The sequence below is a fragment of the Triticum aestivum genome, chromosome 3B, assembly GCF_018294505.1.
Source record: "Triticum aestivum cultivar Chinese Spring chromosome 3B, IWGSC CS RefSeq v2.1, whole genome shotgun sequence".
Taxonomy (NCBI): Eukaryota; Viridiplantae; Streptophyta; class Magnoliopsida; order Poales; family Poaceae; genus Triticum; species Triticum aestivum.
In genome coordinates, this window is record NC_057801.1 from 841,766,500 (window position 1) to 841,788,142 (window position 21,643).

The following is a 21,643-nucleotide window of genomic DNA, read 5'->3' on the forward strand; positions in this document are numbered from 1 at the left end:
TAAATAGATATATATGTATCTATAAACATGCCAAACATATGGTGGCATCTGCATGCTTTCACTTGTTTATTTGCTGTTTTTGGCTAATTTCAGGAGATTGAGGAGCTCCCAGACTTACTAAAAATTGATGAGCTGCAAGACTATAAACTCAATTTGTTTCTCTGTAAATGACGTCATGTCAGAAAATGCCTTCAGCTATCAACTATGAAAAAGGTGTTTAGTCTAATATCCTGGTCAAATTCTGCCTTCAAGTTGCCAATCCTGCAGTGTAACTACTATTTGGAATAACATCAGAAGGGATAAGCTAGCTTATTTTCTAGAAATTACTACTTTGACTAGAAAAATAGTTTCCATAACAGTAATATCAATGTATGGTTAGGCTCAACTTAAAGCATGCACACTTACAATTGTTCCGCTTCCCATTTTAAATGATGTTATTATTTTGTTATGTATGTTTCCCGTTGCTTTTTTCAGTTAGGAAACTATTAGCATGGTAAATCTTGCATTGTTCTCTTTTTGGAGTTTGCTTATATTTAACTTCATTTTCACTTATATTGAAAAGAATGTGTGAAAACAATCTTATCTACCTATATTTAAAAGAATGTCTGAAAACATTGTTCAATGTTTCATGCGTGTACACCCTAGCACTTTGATAAAAATATTTCTTATGTCTTCGTATTTGTAAGGTGAATAATGTTTTCAAACGGAGACTGCACTCTGGATATTTCTAATCCATACGTTGATAAATGAATAACAAAAGAAAAAAAACTTGCTTCTCTTAACTCTTGAGTGGAAAATTATACTGTAATGTCAGTTGGCCACCCATGAACCCTCAGTGGAAAACATATAAAGTATATATGTACTCGAGAAATCATACTACTTGGTTGCAGCATGCTGCTCAACATTAACAAATCTATCGACCGATGTATGTGTTCTGTTTAACCAATGTTTAGGTCTCTGTTTTAATTGGCTACATATCTAGATCTCAGATCAATGCGACTCAATTATGTGTTTCTGATATATGGATAAATTAAAGTTAGTTGCTGCATTGTTTTTTTGGTGACAATGTGTCATCTGACCAATGAACGATTCTGACATGTGTGCCCATTGTTGTGCTGACATGGATGCTGGTAGGCGGGTCCAAACATGCGTGACGTGGCTTCATACATGTGGGACCACACGCCGGTGACGACATCCATAACCGTCATAGTTTGTAGGTGCGGTCTATTTGTTTTATATTGCAAAAAGTGGCGGGCATATTTGCCAATTTTAATATGAATATGCACAAAATTTGAATTGGAATGTAAATTGAGTTATCGTTGCTTTTATTAAACTGCCAACTTGACAGCTGTAAAATAGATTGTCCGACACATTACAATAACCAAACATGGTATAGAGCCGCAGTATAAAATTAGACAGATGACTCAGTTTCAGGACATCCTGGCACCGCAAAACCTTGGAGATATACCTAACCAGGACATCAAGTTCATGGAGTCTCTTTTCGATAGTCGTAGTTTTCTCTTCCTTGTTATTCTTGATGACTACAAGTTTTTCCTCCTGCTCTTGGAAGCCATTGTTGATAGATCGCATACGGTTGTGCTGATCAAACACCCCAATTTCAGATCCTCGATGTCATCATGTTGGTCTGGCAGGACATTCTTGACATCTTCATGTACTTTTTGCTAGTATGAATCGTGTTTGCTATTTTGATTGTGGAATTTGAAACACTTTTGAAAATCTTCTCTTTCACTCTCCTTTACCTCATAGTTCTCCTACCACTAGTAGAAAATGGGCCATTTATCCTGGTTCATGAAGCCCATTTGTCCCGGTTGCCGAACCAGGACTAAAGGGTCGGTACTAAAGCCCAATACCTTTAGTCCCGGTTCGCCCAGGAACCGGGACAGATGGGGCTCCACGTGGCCGTTGCGGCTTGCCCAGGCAGGAGGGCCTTTTGTCCCGGTTGGTGCCACCAACCGGGAACAAAAGGCTTCCACGCGTCAGCAGTTCATGGGTTGGGGTTTTTGTTTCTTTTTTCTGAAGGGGGGGGGATATGGGGTTTTTGTAGGGTTAATTATTGTGTTAGCTAGCTAATAGAGAGAAGTGTCCTCTCTTATCTCCGTGCTTGGTCATACCGGGCATGCGTTCAAATCCTCGTACGCACCACGGTACAGGATGCAGTCATTAGGGAATGCATGTATCTTCTGCACCTCCAATCCTAGAGGGCATACAACCTTCTTTGCTGCATACATACTGTCGGGCAATTCGTTATCCTTTGGAAGCTTCTTCTTCAATATTTTCAGTAGCTTCTCAAATCCTTTGTCAGGCACACCATTCTCTGCCTTCCACTGCAGCAATTCCAGTACGGTACCGAGCTTTGCGTTGCCATCTTCGCAATTGGGGTACAAACCTTTTTTGTGATCCTCTAACATGCGATCGAACTTGGGCTTCTCCTTTTGACTTTCGCACTGTCTCCTTGCATCAACAATGACTCGGCGGAGATCATCATTGGGCACATCGTCTGGTTCCTCTTGATCTTCAACAGCTTCCCCCATTGCAGCATCACCATATTCAGGGGGCACATTGTTGTCATCGTCCTATTATTATTCGCTGTATTCCATCATAACTCCTATTTCTCCGTGCTTGGTCCAAACATTATAGTGTGGCATGAAACCCTTATAAAGCAGGTGGGTGTGAATGGTTTTCGAGTCAGAGTAAGACTTTTATTCTCACATATTGGGCATGGACAACACATAAAACCATTATGCTTGTTTGCCTCAGCCACTTCGAAAAAATTATGCACGCCCTTAATGTACTCGGAGGTGTGTCTGTCATCATACATCCATTGCCGGTTCATTTGCGTGCATTATATATAATTAAGTGTGTCAAAAACCATTAAACAACATCTTGAATAGATAATTAAGTGACCAAATTAATAGAAGTTCATCATCACATTAAAACCAAAGTACATACATAGTTCTCATTGAACAACATATAGCTCTTTAGAGCCTCTAATTCATTAAACCATACAATGAAACTATGTAAAACATTTCAATGCGAAAACAAATGCGATCATAATCGCAACCAAGGTAACAATTGATCCAACGACATAATGATACCAAGCCTCGGTATGAATTGCATATTTTCTAATCTTTCTAATCTTCAAGCGCATTGCATCCATCTTGATCTTGTGATCATCGACGACATCCGCAACATGCAACTCCAATATCATCTTCTCCTCCTCAATTTTTTTTATTTTTTCCTTCAAGAAATTGTTTTCTTCTTCAACTAAATTTAACCTCTCGACAATAGGGTCGGTCGGAATTTCTAGTTCACATACCTCCTAAATAAATAAAATCTATGTCATGTTGGTCAGCATAATTGTCATAAACAATAAATGAACCAAATAGTTATAAAGATAATATATACCACATCTGAATCATAGACAGGACAAGGGTCAACGGGGGCGGATACCAAAACCATCGCACTAAATAATACGAAGCAATAATAAAAGTAAGAAAATTATACAAGTATCTATCTAAACATACAAGTAAGATTTTTTTTTTCCTTTCAGAAAGAGGATAAGAACAAGAGGCTCACCACGGTGGTACCGGCAACGAGATCGGCGCGGGCGATCGATGACGGTGAAGAAGGGGACGGGACGTGACGGACCGCTAAAACTAGACAAATATTGAGGAAAATGGAGTTTGGAGGTCGAGCTTGGAGAGGAGAAAGCTGAAGTAGTGTGGCTCGGACATTCCATCGAACACCTCTTGTGCATAGGAGGTGAACTAGAGCACCACAAAGCCCTCCCCTCGCCGGCCAGAAAAAACAAAGCAGCGTGGTTTGCTCGCCGGCGAGGGGGTATATATAGGCACATCATTGGTCCCGGTTCATCGCTTGAACCGGTACTAAAGACCACCCTTTGGTCCCGGTTCAAGCCACCAACCGGGACCAATGATGGTGGGCCAGGAGCGAGGCCCATTGGTCCCGGTTCGTCCGACCAACCGGACCAAAGGGGCTAGACAAACCGGGACCAATGCCCCCACGAGGCCCGGCAGGCCCCCTGGCCTCACGAACCAGGACCAATGCCCCCATGGGTCCCGGTTCATGACTGAACCGGGACTAATGAGCTTACCTGGCCCGAACGAAAGCCTTGTTTTCTACTAGTGTACATAGCTAGTCATTAAGCGTGTGAACCTACATGTTCAATATTATGCGGACATGTCAGGAACACCTTTCAGCCAATAATTATTAGCGGGATATTGACACCCATAATAGTTCTCACATATAAACGAAGATGATTATCAGGAGAACCTTGTGTTATCACGTACAATTTCTTTGCCTCTTGATGCGTTCCAAAACCTAAGGTGAGACTTTTACGGTATCCCTATGATCAATATATTGATCACTATACCTAGTTATCCTCACTATCGGTTTGTACTATTTTCTCATTTTCATATTTAGATATCCTCGTTACTAACACCTTATCCACTATGTCTAGCCAGATGATGATGGACACCATTCTGATTGGGCCCAGAATGTATCTCTCCACTGTCGTAGGGCCAACTCCCATTCTTGAACTATCTTGTACCACAAAATACTTTGCCGTTGTACCTGAAAGCTACCTTTATAATTATCCATTTAGGAAGTAACATTTGGCAACTCCAGAGTAACCATCCGGTATTTGGGTCTACGGTATTATCATGGTGTAAGGACGCAAGAAAACTCTAAAACTTTATATGAGAATGCAGACAACATATCAACGACATGATCTCACAGTATTTCATAAGTTGGGTCTATCCAACACCATTGTTACTCTAATAGTGTGTTCTCATTATTGTAACATCCTTGGTGCATTAACTGTGCCCTTGGTTATAAAAATGAAATCATCAACAATACATGAGCTTATCGGTGGCTTGGCGGTGTTTATCTTCCCAAACATGCAATTTGGCTTTGCACTCAATCTCACATTCAAGAATAATGCAATTATACCAAAGAAATATAAACTTAATCATGAACATGGAAAATAGAATAATAACACCTTTTTATTGCCTCTAGGGCATATTTCCAAATAGTTATCGTGAATGAGCAAAGTAATTTCTTTTGCTAGTGATTATAGGCCAAACATTATGTAGGCATCTCATGCATTCCAGAGAATTCTTATTATTTATTTGTAAGTTATCAACTATACGAGCTCTAGATATATTTATCAAGATATTTGTTAAACATATTACCCTAGAGCTCTTTACAAGATATTTTATCATACTAAAATATATGTGAACAGATAGTGACACAAATTAATCTCGAGAGTAATGTGTTTTTGTATTTTTATTTTTTGTTTTTTTAATATAGGGGATACATTTGAACACAAATGTTTCTTCGTAAAAAATGTCTCATACAGGCTCCATCACAAAAATGATATTTTAACTAAATGTATGTGCATGTGTAATCAAGACATTAGAATTTTATGTTGAATAAAATATAGGTTAATATTTCACACCATTTTATTTTGTCATTATTATAATAAAAAAGATAATGACAACCAATATCTTGTAAACAAGTAAAAAAGATCAGTATAAATATTATAGATTGTGTTAAGTTAACTAATTATAGGACTACCGATTCTTATCGATAGAGAACTGAACGCGAGCTGGATTTCTACTGGAATTTTTTTTGGTTTGTATTTGTTCTTTTTTTTCGGCGTGAAGCGAAAGCCTAGCGGCGTATGCTCCATTCCATGTAGTGATGGTAGTCATGTGTGGTCGGCGTGACAAGAGCCACGATTGAGATTTAGGCCTTGAGATCAGGAGATAGGTAGTTCTGCATCCCTAGATTATATAGCAAACTGGGTAACCACCAAAGAATAATTGTAATACAAATTATTTTCTGTCTCACAATTACATGCCGTGAAATGTTGGCATGCCATTAGGGGTGGAAACTTTCCCATGAAACCGAACCGCACCGAATTAGCCAATATTGCTGGTTTATTCGGTTTACGGTGAATGATGCGGTTTTGAGATCTGCCGAGTTCAGTGTTTCTATCGGTTATTAGTCTATATAGACTGAGAAGCCTAACTAACCGAGGCTACCAACTCTTGGTCCAAATAAAAAGGCCTATCCGCCAACGTCATGTCCTCTAGTCTAGGCAAAAGAGAGGTTAAAAAATATCGATAGACATGATTATACGGCTTGCTTTTATTGGCCCATTAGTCAATCTCGTTTTTGTTTTCTATACGGTGACGAGGTGCTAGATTGTTTTACTCCTGGACGGCTAACATGACTGGACATGCGATCGGATTGCTTTTTTGCTTGTGACAGGTCAGTTTTTTTTTTTGTTTTCTTTCGACATCAATGTGACCGGTCAGTTTTTTTTACATTAGTGACCGGTCAGTTTTTTACAATAGTGACCGGTCAGTTTTTTACAATAGTGACCGGCCAGCCTTTTGCACCAAGTATGTGTAGTACAAACTATTACATTGGTGTATACTGTTAATCGAAAACCGAAACAATACTGTTTCGGTGAATTAGGTTCGGTGTTGATATTTCAATGGATGATTTCGGTGGCTAATGTGCAATAACCGAATTAAAATAAACTAAAAAATGGAAGCGTAATAACCATATTAACCGAATGCCCACCCCTACATGCCGGCCTGCAATTGCAACCTACTTTAGGGGTTATTTTATTTAACACATGAAAACTGGTCCACTTATTTGTCGTGTCGGGGTTCAAACCTACACTGGCTGCCCCATCGCTGGCAAAGCTAGCCACCCAAACTAAACTTGGTTCTCAGGTTGTCCTAAATTTGACATATACAAGGACGTTGTGGTGCATGCATGCACCATGCAAACTTAAGAAAAAGGCAAGCCAACACGTATCCTTCAGTTTTTCTTTTCTTTTTGCGAGTATCTTCCAACTTGACCATAGGTCAATCTTCTTACCCCATTTGCGGACATGAATTTTTTTTTGTGTATTTATTTTTTTTCACAAATTTGAAAACTGTTTGAAATTAAAATAATATATTTGAAAAATATTCATAAATTCAGGAAAAATCTTTGTGAATCTAAAAATGTTCATGAATTCTAAGAACAGTCACGAAATTGAAAAAAAAAATATAAAAAATATAAAAATGTTTGACAACTAAAAAAATGTTCATGGATACAAAAAATCATGAAATTTAGAAGGCTTTGTAATTTTGTAAATTTTCATGAATTTCAAAAAATGGTCATGATTTAAAAAAAAATTAGAAAAATGTTTCTGAAATTTAAAAAATTACACTGGGCAAAAAAGCATGTCGTTGTGTAGTTGCACTTGCAACTAAAAAAAAATGGGTTGGGTCCAGTTGCTTGTCGAGGGTGGACGTGCAGCTGGGACAAAGAAATGCGAGCCCCTAGTTGCATCTCAGGGATGAAGTTGCAACTGTGACAAAAAAGGCTCGAAGCCCCAGTTGCATGCTGAGGATGGACTTGCAACTGGGATAAAAATGACTTTGCCCCTGTTGCGCATCAAGGATGGGCTTGCATCTTGAGGAAAAGCAGCCCCCCCCTCCCCAATTGCATGCCGGAGGTGTAGGTGCAACTAGGGACAAAAATGGGTCGTCCACGTCCCCCTTTCAGTTGCGTGTTGAGGGTGGGCCTGCAACTGGGACAAAAATGAATAGAGCCTAGTTGTGTATCAAGTGTGGACATGCAACTAGAACAAAAATGGTTAGCCCTCAAAGTTGCATGTAGAGAGTGCTCTTGCAATTGCGACAAAAAATGGGTCGTGCTCAGATGCATGTCGGTGGTGGAATTGCAACTGGAACAAAAGGGTCATGCTCCCCACCCCAAGTTGCATATTGAGGATGGACTTGGAACTAGGAAAAATGGGAGAGGGTTGCATGTCGGGGGTGGAGTTGTAACTAAGGCAATAGTGAGTAGACCACTAGTTGCGTATCTGAGTATGAACTTGTAACTAGGATTAAAAAAGCAAGCCCAGATTACATGTCGGGGATGTTGTCGCAATTGGCACAAAGTAGAAGATCAGTGGGCGCCAGTTTCACATCAAGGGTGTACTTGCAAGTGGGACAACAACACAAAACTATGATACCATTTGCGAGTCAAGGGTGGACTTGCAACTGGGACAATAACAAATTTTAAAGCCCAATAGCGAATTGAGAGTGGACTTGCAATTGGGATGAAAAACAAAACACATACCCAGTTGCGAGTTGAGGGTGTACTTGCAACTAGGATAACCAAGAGCCTAATTGCGAGCCGAGGGTGGACATGCAACTGGGATAACTAAGAAACTATGAGCCCAGTTGCGAGTCAAGGGTCGACTTGCAACTGGGACAAAACAAACTACAAGCCTAGTTGCGAGTCAAGGGTGGACCTACAACCAGGATGGAAAACAAAAAACATGACGAGTTGCGAGTCAAGGGTGGGTTTGCCACTGTGATGAAACAAACTACGTGCCTAGTTGCGAGTCGAGGGTGGACTTGCAACTGGGACAACTACACAAAACTATGATACAAGTTGCAAGTTGAGGGTGGACTTGTAGCGGGGAAACTACACAAAACTACGATACGAGTTGCGAGTCGCTAGGGTGGACTTACAACTAGGACAACTAAAAAAACTACGAGCCCACTTGCGAGTCAAGTATTGACATGCAACTGGGACGAAATAAACTACGGGCCCAGTTACGAGGCAAGGGTGGACCTACAACTGGCATGCAAAACTAAACACGGGCTGAGTTGCGAGTCAAGGATGAACTTGGAACCGGGATGAAACAAACTACTGGCCTAGTTGCGCGTCGAGGATCTACTTGCAACTGGGACAACTACACAAAACTATGATACGAGTTGCGAGTCGAGGGTGGACTTGCAACATGGACAACTATAAAAAACTATGATACGAGTTGCAAGTCGCGAGGGTGGACTTGCAACTGAGACAAGTACGAAAGTATGAGCCTAGTTTCAAGTGAAGTATCGACTTGCAACTGGAATGATACAAACTATGAGCCCACTTGTGAGTCAAAGAGTTGACTTGGAACCGGGATGAAAAACAAAACATAAGCTCTAGTTGTGAGCCTGGGTGGACAGGCAACTCGGACAACTATGGGCCTAGTTACGAATCGATGGTGAACTTGCAACTAGGACAACTACAAAGTATAAGCCCAATTGCGAGTCAAGGGTCGAATTGCAACTAGGATAAAAAAAAACTATGGATCCAGTTACGAGTCAAGTCTGGATCTGCAACTGGGATAAGAAAACAAAACACTCATACGGAGTTGCGCATCAAGGGTGGACTTGGACCTGGGATGAAACAAACTACAGGCCTAATTGCGTGTCGAGGGTGTACTTGCAACTAGGAGAACTTCACAAAACTATGATACGAGATGCGAGACGAGGGTGTGCTTGCAATTGAGACAAGTACAGAAAACTATGATATGAGTTACAAGTCAAGGGTGTGCTTGCAACTAGGACAACTACAAACTACGAGCCCGGTTACGAGTTGAGGATGAACTTGCGAGTGGGATGAAAAATAAATTACATGCCAAGTTGCGAGTCAAGGATGGTCTCGCACCCAAATGAAACAAAATTATGGACGTAAATGCGAGTCAAGGGTGGCTTTGTAACTCGAACAACTACACAAAACTAAGGGAAAAAGAAAATAGAAAAAACAAAACAAACAAAATATAAAAAGCAAAATAACAAACGGAACCGTAGCTGAATGGAACAAAGAGAGAGAGCAATGAGTCATGTTACTCTATACAAAACCGAATCACACCCACAACATAGAGTGAGAAAAGCTGCAGCCCGCAGAATGAGACATTTTAAAATATACTTATGAAGTTTAGAAATCATAAATTTTATAAACAAAATAAAAAGAAAAGGCAAAAGTTTAACAATCAAAAGAAAAAATGAAGAAAAAAACAAGGAAAAAAATAAAAAGAGAGTGAGTATAGAGATCAGCGAACAGGAAATACTTCGGAAAAATACTTGTCCCTGACTCTTCGAATTGGTACTCTCACACGGACACAGACAAAAGTGACGCCGGCAATGAACGACATTTTGGAGAAACCATACGACGCGCAAGAAGTTCAGGTTGCCCTTTTTCAGATGGCACCAGCAAAGGCACCGTGGGTCGATGGTTTCAGAGCTGGATTTTTTCAACGACACTGGCATTTGTTGAAGGATGACGTAACTAATGCAGTATTACATTTCTTGAATGGGGGAGAATTACCGACGGGCTTAAATGATACTTCCATTACCTTGATCCCCAAGGTACGGTACCCTCAATCAATCTCTCAATACCGCCCTATTGCTCTTTGCTCAGTATTATATAAGATAGCGGCCAAGGTTATTACTAACCGACTGAGAGGTTGCATGGATGAGATTGTTAGCGAGGAACAAAGTGCATTTGTTCCGGGACGCCTCATTACTGACAATGTATTGGTGGCCTTCGAGAGTGTGCACACTTTACGTCGAAGGAAGAAAGGCCAAAATCATGCATGTGCACTGAAGCTCGATATGATGAAAGCGTACGACAGAGTGGAGTGGCACTACTTAGAGGCCATCATGACGAAGCTGGGATTCGGCAGTACTGTGATTAGCTTGATCATGAAGTGTGTGACCTCAGTACGTTTCTCTGTCAGGATCAATGGTGAACAAAAGCCCTACTTCATGCCCTCTAGGGGGCTTCGGCAAGGGGACCCTGCATCACCATATTTATTTTTGCTTTGTGCGGAAGGGTTCTTGTCCCTACTTAAATACCATGGAGGTCATATTGACAGAGGGATTAGGGCGAGCATCCGTTCACCATGGGTCAGTCATTTGTTGTTCGCAGATGACTGCTTGATTTTTCTCAATGCTAACTCCCAGAGTGCAGAGAGGTTAAATGAAATTCTGTGGATCTACGGTGAAGCGTCCGGACAGTGTGTGAACAAGGACAAGAGCGCTATTTATTTCAGCCCAAATACACCCAGATCCATGAGGCAGCTAATCAAAGGAACACTAGGAGTCAGGGTAGAAGCATTCATTGATAGATACCTTGGCTTACCCACGGCAGTTGGACGGATCACGAGTGGCACTTTCGAACACATTGGTGAAAGGTCCGGAAGTAAAATGCAGGGTTGGTCGGAGAGGCTCTTTGCATTTGCTGGCCGCGAGACACTCATCAAAACTATTATTTAGGCTATCCCCACATATAGCATGAGTTGTTTCCTGCTAACAAAGAAGGTTTGTGCAAAACTTGTTTCAAGTATGGCACGGTACTGGTGGAGTAGCTCAATCGATAAGAGGTCACTCCATTGGGTCTCCTGGAAAGAGCTACCTAAACCAAAATGTCAGGGAGGAATGGGCTTCCGGGACCTTCATCTGTTCAATCTTGCTCTCCTAGGCAAACATGGGTGGCGATTCCTGACAAACCCCACGTCACTCTGCGCAAGAGTTATGAAAGGAAGGTACTTCCCGGACTCAAATTTCTTGCAGGCCACGGCACCCAAGGCGTCCTCCGCTACTTGGCGTGCTATCATCGCGGGGCGAGAGGCTTTGCAAGCAGGCGTTGTCACACGGGTTGGTGATGGCACTACGATCAATGCATGGGCTGACAAGTGGATACCAACAACACATACGAGGATGCCATTGCTGACACCAATGACTCCCACCATTTCACTAGTCAGTGACCTAATTGACACGGATAACTGGACTTGGAAACAAGACCTAGTTCGGCAGAATTTTATTGCACCTGACGCCGCGGCCATACTGAACATTCCATTACGACACGATGGGGGTGAAGATTCATTTGCATGGGCACATGAGAGGACAGGCAACTACACTGTTAAGTCAGCGTACCGAGCTCTAGTGATTCAGAAAGAGCATCAAGCTCGCGAAGAAGGGCCGGCTACAGAAGCATCAGCGAACAAACAACAGTTGTGGAAAGCTCTATGGTCTCTCAAGGTGGTCCCTAAGGTGCGTGTGTTTTGGTGGAGGGTACTTCGTGGTATACTGCCGGACGAATGCACGCTCAAATATCGTCATATCAGGGACACTAGCATCTGCAAACTTTGTCAGGCACATGATGAAATCTTCAGCATGCTCTTATGTTTTGCTTACATGCCAAGAGATTCTGGGATGAAGCGCGCCAGCTTCTGGACATAAAATTACCAAGGCTTCACCCCACAACCTGGGCATCCGACATCTTATGTGAACCAGGGCTCTCGGCTAGAGAGCGCACCACTATAGTTACTGTGATGTGGTCCATCTGGACCTCACGCAATCGATGGACGCATGATGGGGACAAGCTAGACCCGGCCAACTCTATCAAGCTCACTCGGGAAGCCCTGGCCCTACTTGATATCCCCATACAGCATGCACACGTTCTACCCGGTCATGGCTGGCGCCCTCCGGAGCCAGATCAAATCAAGATCAACACCGACGCGGCAGTTGATCACGACGAGGGGAAGAGCGGAGCCGGCGGCGTGGCACGATCGTCTACGACCTTATTGGGTGCCTGGTGTAAACCACACCCTGGAGTTACTGATCCCATGATTGCTGAAGCCCTTGCTGTTCGAGAAGGAGTAATCTTTGCAAATCTCAGAGGGCTCGAGCATGTGGTGGTGGAGACAGACAGCCTGGAGGTGGTCAACCTCTGGAACACTCGCCTCAACAGTCGTTCAGTTGTGGCACCAATTATCTTAGAAATTGAAGAGCTTTCAGCCAGTTTTCATTATTTTGTAATTCAGGATGTAAGTAGATCAGCTAATGGCCCGGCTCACTTGTGTGCAAAACGTGCATGCAATGTGGCTGTGACCGAAAGCTGGCTTACGGAGACTCCCAGCTTCCTGATCAGCAGCCTTTTAACTGACTGCTCAGAGTCCGCTTTTGTTTGAATAAAGCTCTAAAATCCCTGCAAAAAAAAAACAGACAAAAAGGACCAGCCCGGTCCAGGCTGAGGACAAAACAAAAAGACCAGCCCACACGGACACGTAACACAACCAACAGGCCACACGCGCACACAAACATCAAAAGGAAGTCACGCGCAGCGGACAATCATAAAATTTGGACGAAAATTACAACTCTAGATCATGTGGCGAGAAATTTAGACGTGAACTATATCCCATCTAGATGTGACTTAGCAAGTCTAAAGAAAAAATTCCATGACTTTAAAACAAAAAATGAAAAATAGAAAATAAAAACAAAAAAGAAAGCAAAAAAGCAAAAACAAACTTGAATTTACGAAAAGTTTGCTTGGATTTAGGAAAGGGTTGCTTTGATTTATTAAAAGTTTGCTTGGATTTACTAAAGGGTTGCTTAGATTTAAGAAAATGTTGTTTAGATGTATACATGATTTATTCCTTATTTAAAATTTGAAAATTTGAGTGAAGAAGGCAAGCGACCAGCGAATTAATGAGAAGTCAAAATAGGAGTGAGAAGATAGACATGAAGCGAGTGAATCAAGAATAAAAAAAGGCAAAGCACTCTATGACTTATTAGTAGAGAATGCAAAAGAATAAAATAACAGGCCCAAATAGACCCAGGGACAACGGGCCAAAAGCAAAGCAATGGATGGATGCGTCACACACACAGAGGACGAAGAAAACGAAACAGCAGTACAGGGGAAGCAGCCAGCGAGGCAAATCAAGCTTCGCACGAAAAAACAAGCTAGATCTGGCAGTACTAGATTTAGATGTGAGATAATATATTACATCTAGATGTGAAATAACAAATGTGTTTACATTAATTCGGCAAAGCTATTACTCCCTCTCTCTCAGTTTACAGGGCGTGCGTGTACCCCTAAGTCGTCAATTTGACCAACCTAATACAAGTCATATATTAAAAAAACTAGAAGAACACCCGTGCGTTGCAACGGGGCCACATTAACTTTAAGAGTTCAATACTACAACATTGACGATCTTTTTTACCATCAAATCCTCACACACACAGACACACACTCTCCCTCCCTCTTCCTCACTCTCTATCCCTCTCTCCCTCTCTCTTTAACACACACACATATCCATCTTATTGGGTACGGGACCATAATCCATCTATTTCACACATACACGCTAGTGCATAACAATATGGATTATGTGTATTATATTTGCCACCAGAACTGAGGAAATTAATTTCATGTAAATCGACCAGCCACAGCTCCAAGAATATGCGGATGAGGTGGCTCGGGTCGGCGTCGGCGCCGTCCAGCGCGGGCCACAGGCCCGCTTCCAAGTGCACGTGCAATGCACGTCTTCACAAATATTATCCAGATGTGAGAAATCACATGCATAGAGAAGACATTTTGATAGCAATCCAAATACCATACTCAATTGAATACCTAACCTGGACAATACTCTTATTTCTATGCGCCAGAAAAAATGGAATAGCAAAGCTAAGTATGCCTACATACGCTCAGATTATATATAAGAATCTTGGGTGAACAATTGCAACAAAGCACTAAGCAGCAATAAATTTAAATAAAAAATCCATTAACTATGCAGGCAGCAGGCTTGTTACAACATAGAGAGATAGGAAAATGTCACCTCCAGTAATGTAGCGCAAAGAAGTGGAACGAAGCATGAATGAGCGGTTGTCTGTTCTTCTCCATGTACATGGATCAGCAGTAGAGGCCAAGTATATAAGTACTTGACTGAACTCCACTCTTCGTGTACGGAGAGCCATGTCACGTTCTCGCCGCTGCAGCATGAGAGGATGGCTGGTTCACGTGACCCTCCAGCTGGGGGATCCATGGTGGCTGACCGTCGAGCTCGAGGCAGAGATGTTGAGGGCAGCAGTGGCGAGATCCATGTCGGCCAACCGGGCGAAGAGGAGGTCGTTGGGGAGGGACACATCGGCAAGATCCGGTCACCACACGACCTGAAGAGCAATAGTGATCTCCACAAGCTGTAGGCCGACGGCGTGCTCCATCCCCTGCGATGGGGTGACCATGGCGGTGGCCATAGCTCCTCATGCTCGCCTCGATCTCGGCGACACACCCTGAGTGTAGGAGGCAGCAACGACCTCGATGAAATCATGGCCTCCATCCCAGAACGCATGAAGGACCTCGGCCCTGTCGCTACTCCTCCCGCCGTAGCTGCACGCGGCAGCGGACCGTGGGTAGGAGGGCAGGCGGCGTCGCCTCGGCTAACGGCAGGGAGCAGCGTTGATTTCGGGTAGGTGGCATCGCGAGGACGGCCGCGGCCGCGGGGAAGCACCCCGATCATGCTGCCAGGCCAATCCTTCTCCTCCGATCCCCTATCCCCGAAGATTGCGCCGCCGCCCCGGTCGTGTTGTTTCCATATATTATGCCATTTTTTCCTGTACCTAAACAAACGCGGGCGAGCGGATGGCAGAGTTTTGATCCGCCCTCTAAAATTGCTAAATGCACTTTTGGTGAGGATTATTGTTAATAAATGAATTCAATCATGTCGCTCTAAATAAATGGATTCAATCATGTGACTCTAATTAATTCGTATTGTTATGTGCACACTAAGCGGGGTGCAGTTAGGAAAGAAAATGTTTTCTAATTAAAGTGATTGAGTGATTTAAGGTAAGGTTAATTAATTTATATTTGAATTTTAGTAATTGTTAGTAAAGTATGATGCATCTTTAAAATCTTTTATTTTTTTCCTTAAAATCTATTATTTGTTTCCTAAAGAAATTTGCAATAATGGAAGGTATCGGTTGATTTGGATAAGTTAGTAAATTTAGATCCGTGATTGCGTGCATGTTTGGAAAGTGCTGATTTGCAAGAAAAGAGTTGAGGGGTAAACAAACCGGTGAGTAAGAAACCAGCATCGAAAAAAATCTATGACGATTAACCTACGAAAAAACCCGGACGAAAGTGGTGGGACGAAAAAAAACCTGGAAGCAAGACTACCAACTGCAGTTAGGAAAGAAAATGTTTTCTAATTAAAGTGATTGAGTGATTTAAGGTAAGGTTAATTAATGTAGATTTGATTTTTAGTGATTGTTAGTAAAGTATGATGCGTCTTTAAATCTTTTATTTGTTTCCTTAAAATCTATTATTTGTTTCCTAAAGAAATTTGCAATAATGGAAGGTATCGGTTGATTTGGATAAGTTAGTAAATTTAGATCCGTGATTGCGTGCACGTTTGGAAAGTGCTGATTTGTAAGGAAAGAGCTGAGGGCTAAATAAACCGGTGAATAAGAAACCAGCATCGAAAAAAATCTACGACGGTTAACCTACGAAAAAAAACCGGACGAAAGTGGTGGAACGAAAAAAAACCTGGAAGCGAGACTACCAACTGCTCCATTAAGAGTAGAGATATAATAATATAAACTTCAGATGTTCTATTTTCGAAAGGTATAATTTTTGTGTTATATAGTTTATATTAGGGTGATTAAATTGGCAACCTAGGTATACGCGTAGGACTTGTAAACTAAAACGGAGGGAGTAGCGAATTAACGCATGCTCATGACAACATTAATGACCTACTAATATATGGGTGTTCAAGATATATTGGCAGAAGGAAGTGACGAATCACCGGGGAAGCTTAATAGGCTCGAGCTGAGCCTCCAAATTCATGATTTTTTTTCACTACTAGTCTTCAACACATTTGTTAAGCTCAGCCCAAAACAACTAGTCCAGCAGCCAGCCCATCTAAGCAAAATGGGTGACTAAGCATCCATGGTTCCCCCAATCTTGGATGTTTTATATATATTAACTAGCAACTTTATATCATTTTTTGTGACTAACCTATTGATATAGTGCCCAGTGCTAGTTGATGTGTTTTATCTGTTTTTTACTTTACAGAATATCAATACAAAAGGAAAAAATCTGGCCAGAATCCTAGAAGCCAAAGGAGCACATGAGAGGAGGCCCGTGGTGCTCACTAGGCACCAGGGCGCGCTAGGGGCCTCCGGCGTGCCCTTGTGGGTAGTGGAGCCCACGGGAACCTTCTGGACCAACCTCCGCCAGTATAAATACTCTAAAATCCCATAAACCCGAGGGGAGTCTATGAAAAACTTTTCCAGCCGCCGCAAGTTCCAGAACCACGAGATCCAATCTAGTGGCCTTTTCTGACACTCTGCCGGAGGAGGCAACGATCACAAAGGGGTTCTTCATCATCGTTGTTGCCCCTCCGATGATGCATGAGTAGTTTACCACAGACCTACGGGTCCGTAGCTAGTAGCTTGATGGCTTCTTCTCTTTTTTGATCTTCAATATAGTGTTCTTCTTGATGTTCTTCGAGATCTATTTGATGTACTCTTTTTTGCAGTGTGTTTGTTGGGTTCCGATGAATTGTGATTTTATGATCAGATCTACCCATGAATATTATTTCAGTCTTCTTTGAACTCTTTTATGCATGATTGTTATAGCTTCGTATTTGTTCTTCGAATTATTGGTTTGATTTGGCCAACTAGATTGATCTCAGTGACAGAAAGGAGACATGACACACATGTATCGTTGCTATTAAGTGTAACAAGATGGGGTTTATTTATACGTGGGTTTATCTTGTCTACATCATGTTATCATTCTTATTGCATTACTTCGTTTTTTCATGAACTTAATACACTAAATGCATGCTGGATAGTGGTCGATGTGTGGAGTAATAATAGTAGATGCAGAATCGTTTCGGTCTACTAATCTTGGACGTGATGCCTATATACATGATCATTGCCTTGGATATCATCATAATTATTTGTTTTTCTGTCGATTGCCCAACACTAATTTGTTTATCCACTGTATGCAATTTTATTGAGAGAAGTCTCACTAGTAGAAAAACTACTTTATATGAGACACATTGGTCCCGGTTTGTAAATGAACCGGCACTAATGGTACCATTAGTCCCGGTTCGAACGGCTATGCATTAGTCCCAGTTTATTTGTGACCTATAGTACCGGTTGATGGCTCTAACCGGTACTAAAGGGGTCATGGCCTCTAATACGGGTTGATGGCTCCAACCGGTACTAAAGACCCACCCCTTTAGTAACGGTTGGATCCACCAACCGGTATTAAAGGTGGTGCGCTGCCACCCGCAGTGCTCAATGTTTAGTCTCACCTCACTAGTTGAGAGGAGCTTGCACCAGTTTATAAGCCCCGCCGCGGCTACCGTGTCGAGCTCCTTTCTAAGCAGGCCTTTGTGGGCCTACTGCATGTTTTCTACCCTCTGGGGCCTACTTGGCCGTATGGGCCTGCATCCTGGCCCAACTAGAGGTTGGGTTTCTAGTCGTATGCAGGCCGTGCCGGCCCAGTAGGCGGGCTGCTTTTGCTTTATTTTAAAAAAAATCAAAAAGAATCGACGTGCCTCATGCCACGTGGTGGGTCTTTGGTCCCAGTTCATGTTGAACCGGGACTAAAGGGGGGGACCTTTAGTCCCCACCCTTTAGTGCCGGTTTCCAGAACCGGTACTAAAGGTCCTTATGAACCAGTGCTAAAAGTTGTTTTTCTACTAGTGTCTCTAGTGAAAACTATGACCCCCGGGTCTATTTCCTATCATATTAAAACCAAAAATACCTTGTTGCAATTTTCTTTTATTTATTTTATTTTGTGTTTTAGTTAGATCTATTTATCAAATCCCATACAATTTAATCTATCTCAATACCGTTGAGGGATTGAAAACCCCTTCACGCGTTGGGTTGCAAGTATTTGTTGTTTGTGTGCAGGTGTGTTTTACATAGTGTTGCTTGGTTCTCCTATTGGATTGATAATCTTGGTTTCATAACTGAGAAAAATACTTACCTTTGATGTGCCGCATCATCCTCTCCTCTCCGGGGAATTACCATTGCAGATACAAGCAACATCACACATGTAGGGGCCACAAAACCTACCCACCAGACGTCGCCCCAGCCTTCACGTTGGATGCCGACTCTTTACCGGACGCCGCCTCTCCTCCGGGCGTCGTCATCAACTGAGGCATGATCCATCACCGAGGGAGTAGGGCTGCTGGGGAGCTCGTTGCCTAGGGTCCTCAGAAGCTCACTGGATTCGTCGTTGCCCGTCCTCTGGAGCTTGCTGGCGGCATCGCCCAGGGTCCTCTGTAGCTTGCCAGATCTGCTGCCGCCCGTCCAAGAGGAGGCACTGTCTTGGACTCCGTCTAATTTTTTAGTTCACTGGTTAGTGTAGTAGATAGTTTGGTTACTTATAGTTAGTAGCTATTTTATTACTAGACTTCTAGTCAATAGCTAGTTTAGGTCTAATTATAATTAATCCATGAACTAATTTCTATCAGTGTTTCATCTTTTTTTTGTAGAAATGAAGAGAAAGAAGACTTTGCATAGTTGGTTTGCAAGCAGTTCAAATACACTTCATATTGTTCCTCAATCCATTATTGCCACAATCAATGATATCGTTCAACCCGCCCTCATTGAGAACACCAATATCATTGTCTTTGTCTTTTTTGCTCTCTAGTACTTGATGTATTGTTGTGCGGATTGTATAAAACTTTACACTACTAGGGAAAAACCTTATACACAAAAACGTACCAGTAGCATGTGTCAAAAAGAATCGCTACTACTATTTTCCACTATCGCCCGACAAATAAACGCGCTACAGCTAAGCTTATAGCAGTAGCGCACCAAACGAAAGAAGCGCTACTACTATAATTCCGACACTGTTCTCGGCATGCTAGGATTAGTAGCAGCGAGCTCACGGAAACCGCGCTGCTGCTAAGATGAGTGTAGCAGTGTGTTTAACGCCGAAAGCGCTAGTGGTAATGAAAATAAAAATAAAATAATATACAAAAGTAAATGAAAATGAAAGAAATAGAAAAAGGAAAAAAAGAAAATGTGAAGGAAAATAAAAGAAAAAGAAAAATAAAGGAGAAAGGCGTAGCAGTAGCGTGGTTTCTAGACAAGCACTATAGCTAACATCTCAGTAGCGTGTTCTGTTAGTCCGCGCTATAGCTATGTTAGCTATAACTAATGTAGCAACAGTGCTTTTTCGGGCATGTGCTACTGCTATTTTTGACTTAATCGCGCGGTCCCCCCCCCCTCGCCCACTTCCCCCAAATCCCCCCTCGATCTGCTGTCGCCGCCGTTGTCACCCTGCATCGCCGTCGGCCGCCGCACGCTCTTCCGTCGCCCTATGCACGCCCTCTACTGCCCTCGATGGCCGTTGTTCTCGTCGCCATCCGCCGCGCGCCCGAGCCCCGACCCCGACCCCGACCCCGACGCCGTGCGAGCCTCCCTCGGCCGCTCCCTAACTCTGCCGGCGCTCGAGGTGAGCACGCCTATACCTCCTCCTCCTCCTCCCCTACCTCTGCCTAGCTAGGGTTCCTAGGGTTCATCAAATTTTAGGGTTCATCTAATTAGTTAGGGTTCATCAAATTAGCTACTACATGTAGATGCTTAAGTTGTTATGCAGTTGTTGTGCACCCAATGTAGTTAAGTAAATATAATTGTAAACTAGATGTTAATTAGGGCAATAGTTGTAGATGCTTAAGTAGTTTTTAGGAAAAAATTCCTAGGGTTTATCAATGATGCTTAAGTAGTTGTCGATGGTTAAGTAGCTATCTAGGGTTCATCTAATTAGTTAGTACTTATAGATGCTTAAGAACTAGGGCAGTAGGATTTAACTAGATGTTAATTAGGGCAGTAGTGTTTAGTTTAGAGGGGAAAAAATTAATATAGTTTTTTACTGTTTTTCAGTAAGTGTTTAATAGAATTAGTAAGAAAATTATTAGAGCTAGTTGAACTAATTTATTTTTAGTAAGAACTAGTTGAATTAATAGAACTAGTTTATTTTTAGTACGAAAATTAGTAGAACTAGTTGAACTAGTTTATTTTTAGTAAGAACTAGTTTATTTATGTTTATAGTAAGTGATTAGTTGAACTAGTTGAGTTAATACAACTATTTTATTTTTAGTACAAAAATTAATAGAACTAGTTTATTTTTTAGTTAAAGAAATTATTCCTGCATCAACGTCTACGATGCCTATCCTGCATCCTCGTCATCGACTCGGCAGAGGAGGCATGCTTGACCAGAGGGGCCATGTCCGGGACTGGGCTCCGCCGGGCTGGTACTGGGGTGTGCTACCTTCCGGGAGGCGTAGCTTGGTGAGGAGCCAGCCCGTCGTTGACCCGAACCTTCTCTGGTGGCGGTCGCGTGGGCCAGTGATGGTGCGGAGGCTTGAGGACCCCGTGGAGGTGGTACGTCACCGTGTCCGCGAGGAGGACGAGCACGTCCGTCGCTACATGGTTGCGTTGCAGGGCAGGTTCTCCAATACCTGGCAGGTTCTTCAGGGATCTCACTGGAGCTATGATCCTGTGATGGTTCCTTCTCTTTGGGTTTCCCCCGCCCGGGCCGATACCCGTCGTTTGCTAGGGTTTTAGCTGTATTAGTGACGTTATATGTATGATACTATTCGAGATGTATTAGTGATAATATTCGACGATGTACGGACGCAAGAGATGATTTAGTTTTGCTTATTGAATGCATGCTAATTTAGATACTAATTTATTGTATGATTTAGTTTTGCTTATTGAATGCTCAAATTGGAGAACTACTCCTATTTTGAATGCTCAAATTAGGGAGCACTATGCATTTGATTGGTTGATAGCTTATAGGGTTTCACTAAGTCGTAAGATGAGGATAATAATGTTTTTATTTATATTTTATTTTTGTAGCCAAATCTCCATGTCGTCGCCGCCGCCGTCCCCATCACCGACCCCCTCCGACCTCGAGGTGAGACCAGCCAAATCTCCATATC

General features: G+C 42.4%; 1 protein-coding gene across 1 annotated transcript in view; it reads left to right on the forward strand.

Annotated features, from left to right (window-relative positions):
- Nucleotides 1–20,019: 20,019 nt before the first annotated feature.
- The window catches only part of LOC123068109 (AP3-complex subunit beta-A-like), a 47,474-nt gene continuing 45,850 nt past the window's right edge, over nucleotides 20,020–21,643 (forward strand). Inside the window, exon 1 of the mRNA XM_044490596.1 lies at nucleotides 20,020–20,154. Within this exon, the coding sequence (XP_044346531.1) occupies nucleotides 20,020–20,154 (135 nt within the window). The remainder of the gene's footprint in view (nucleotides 20,155–21,643) is intronic.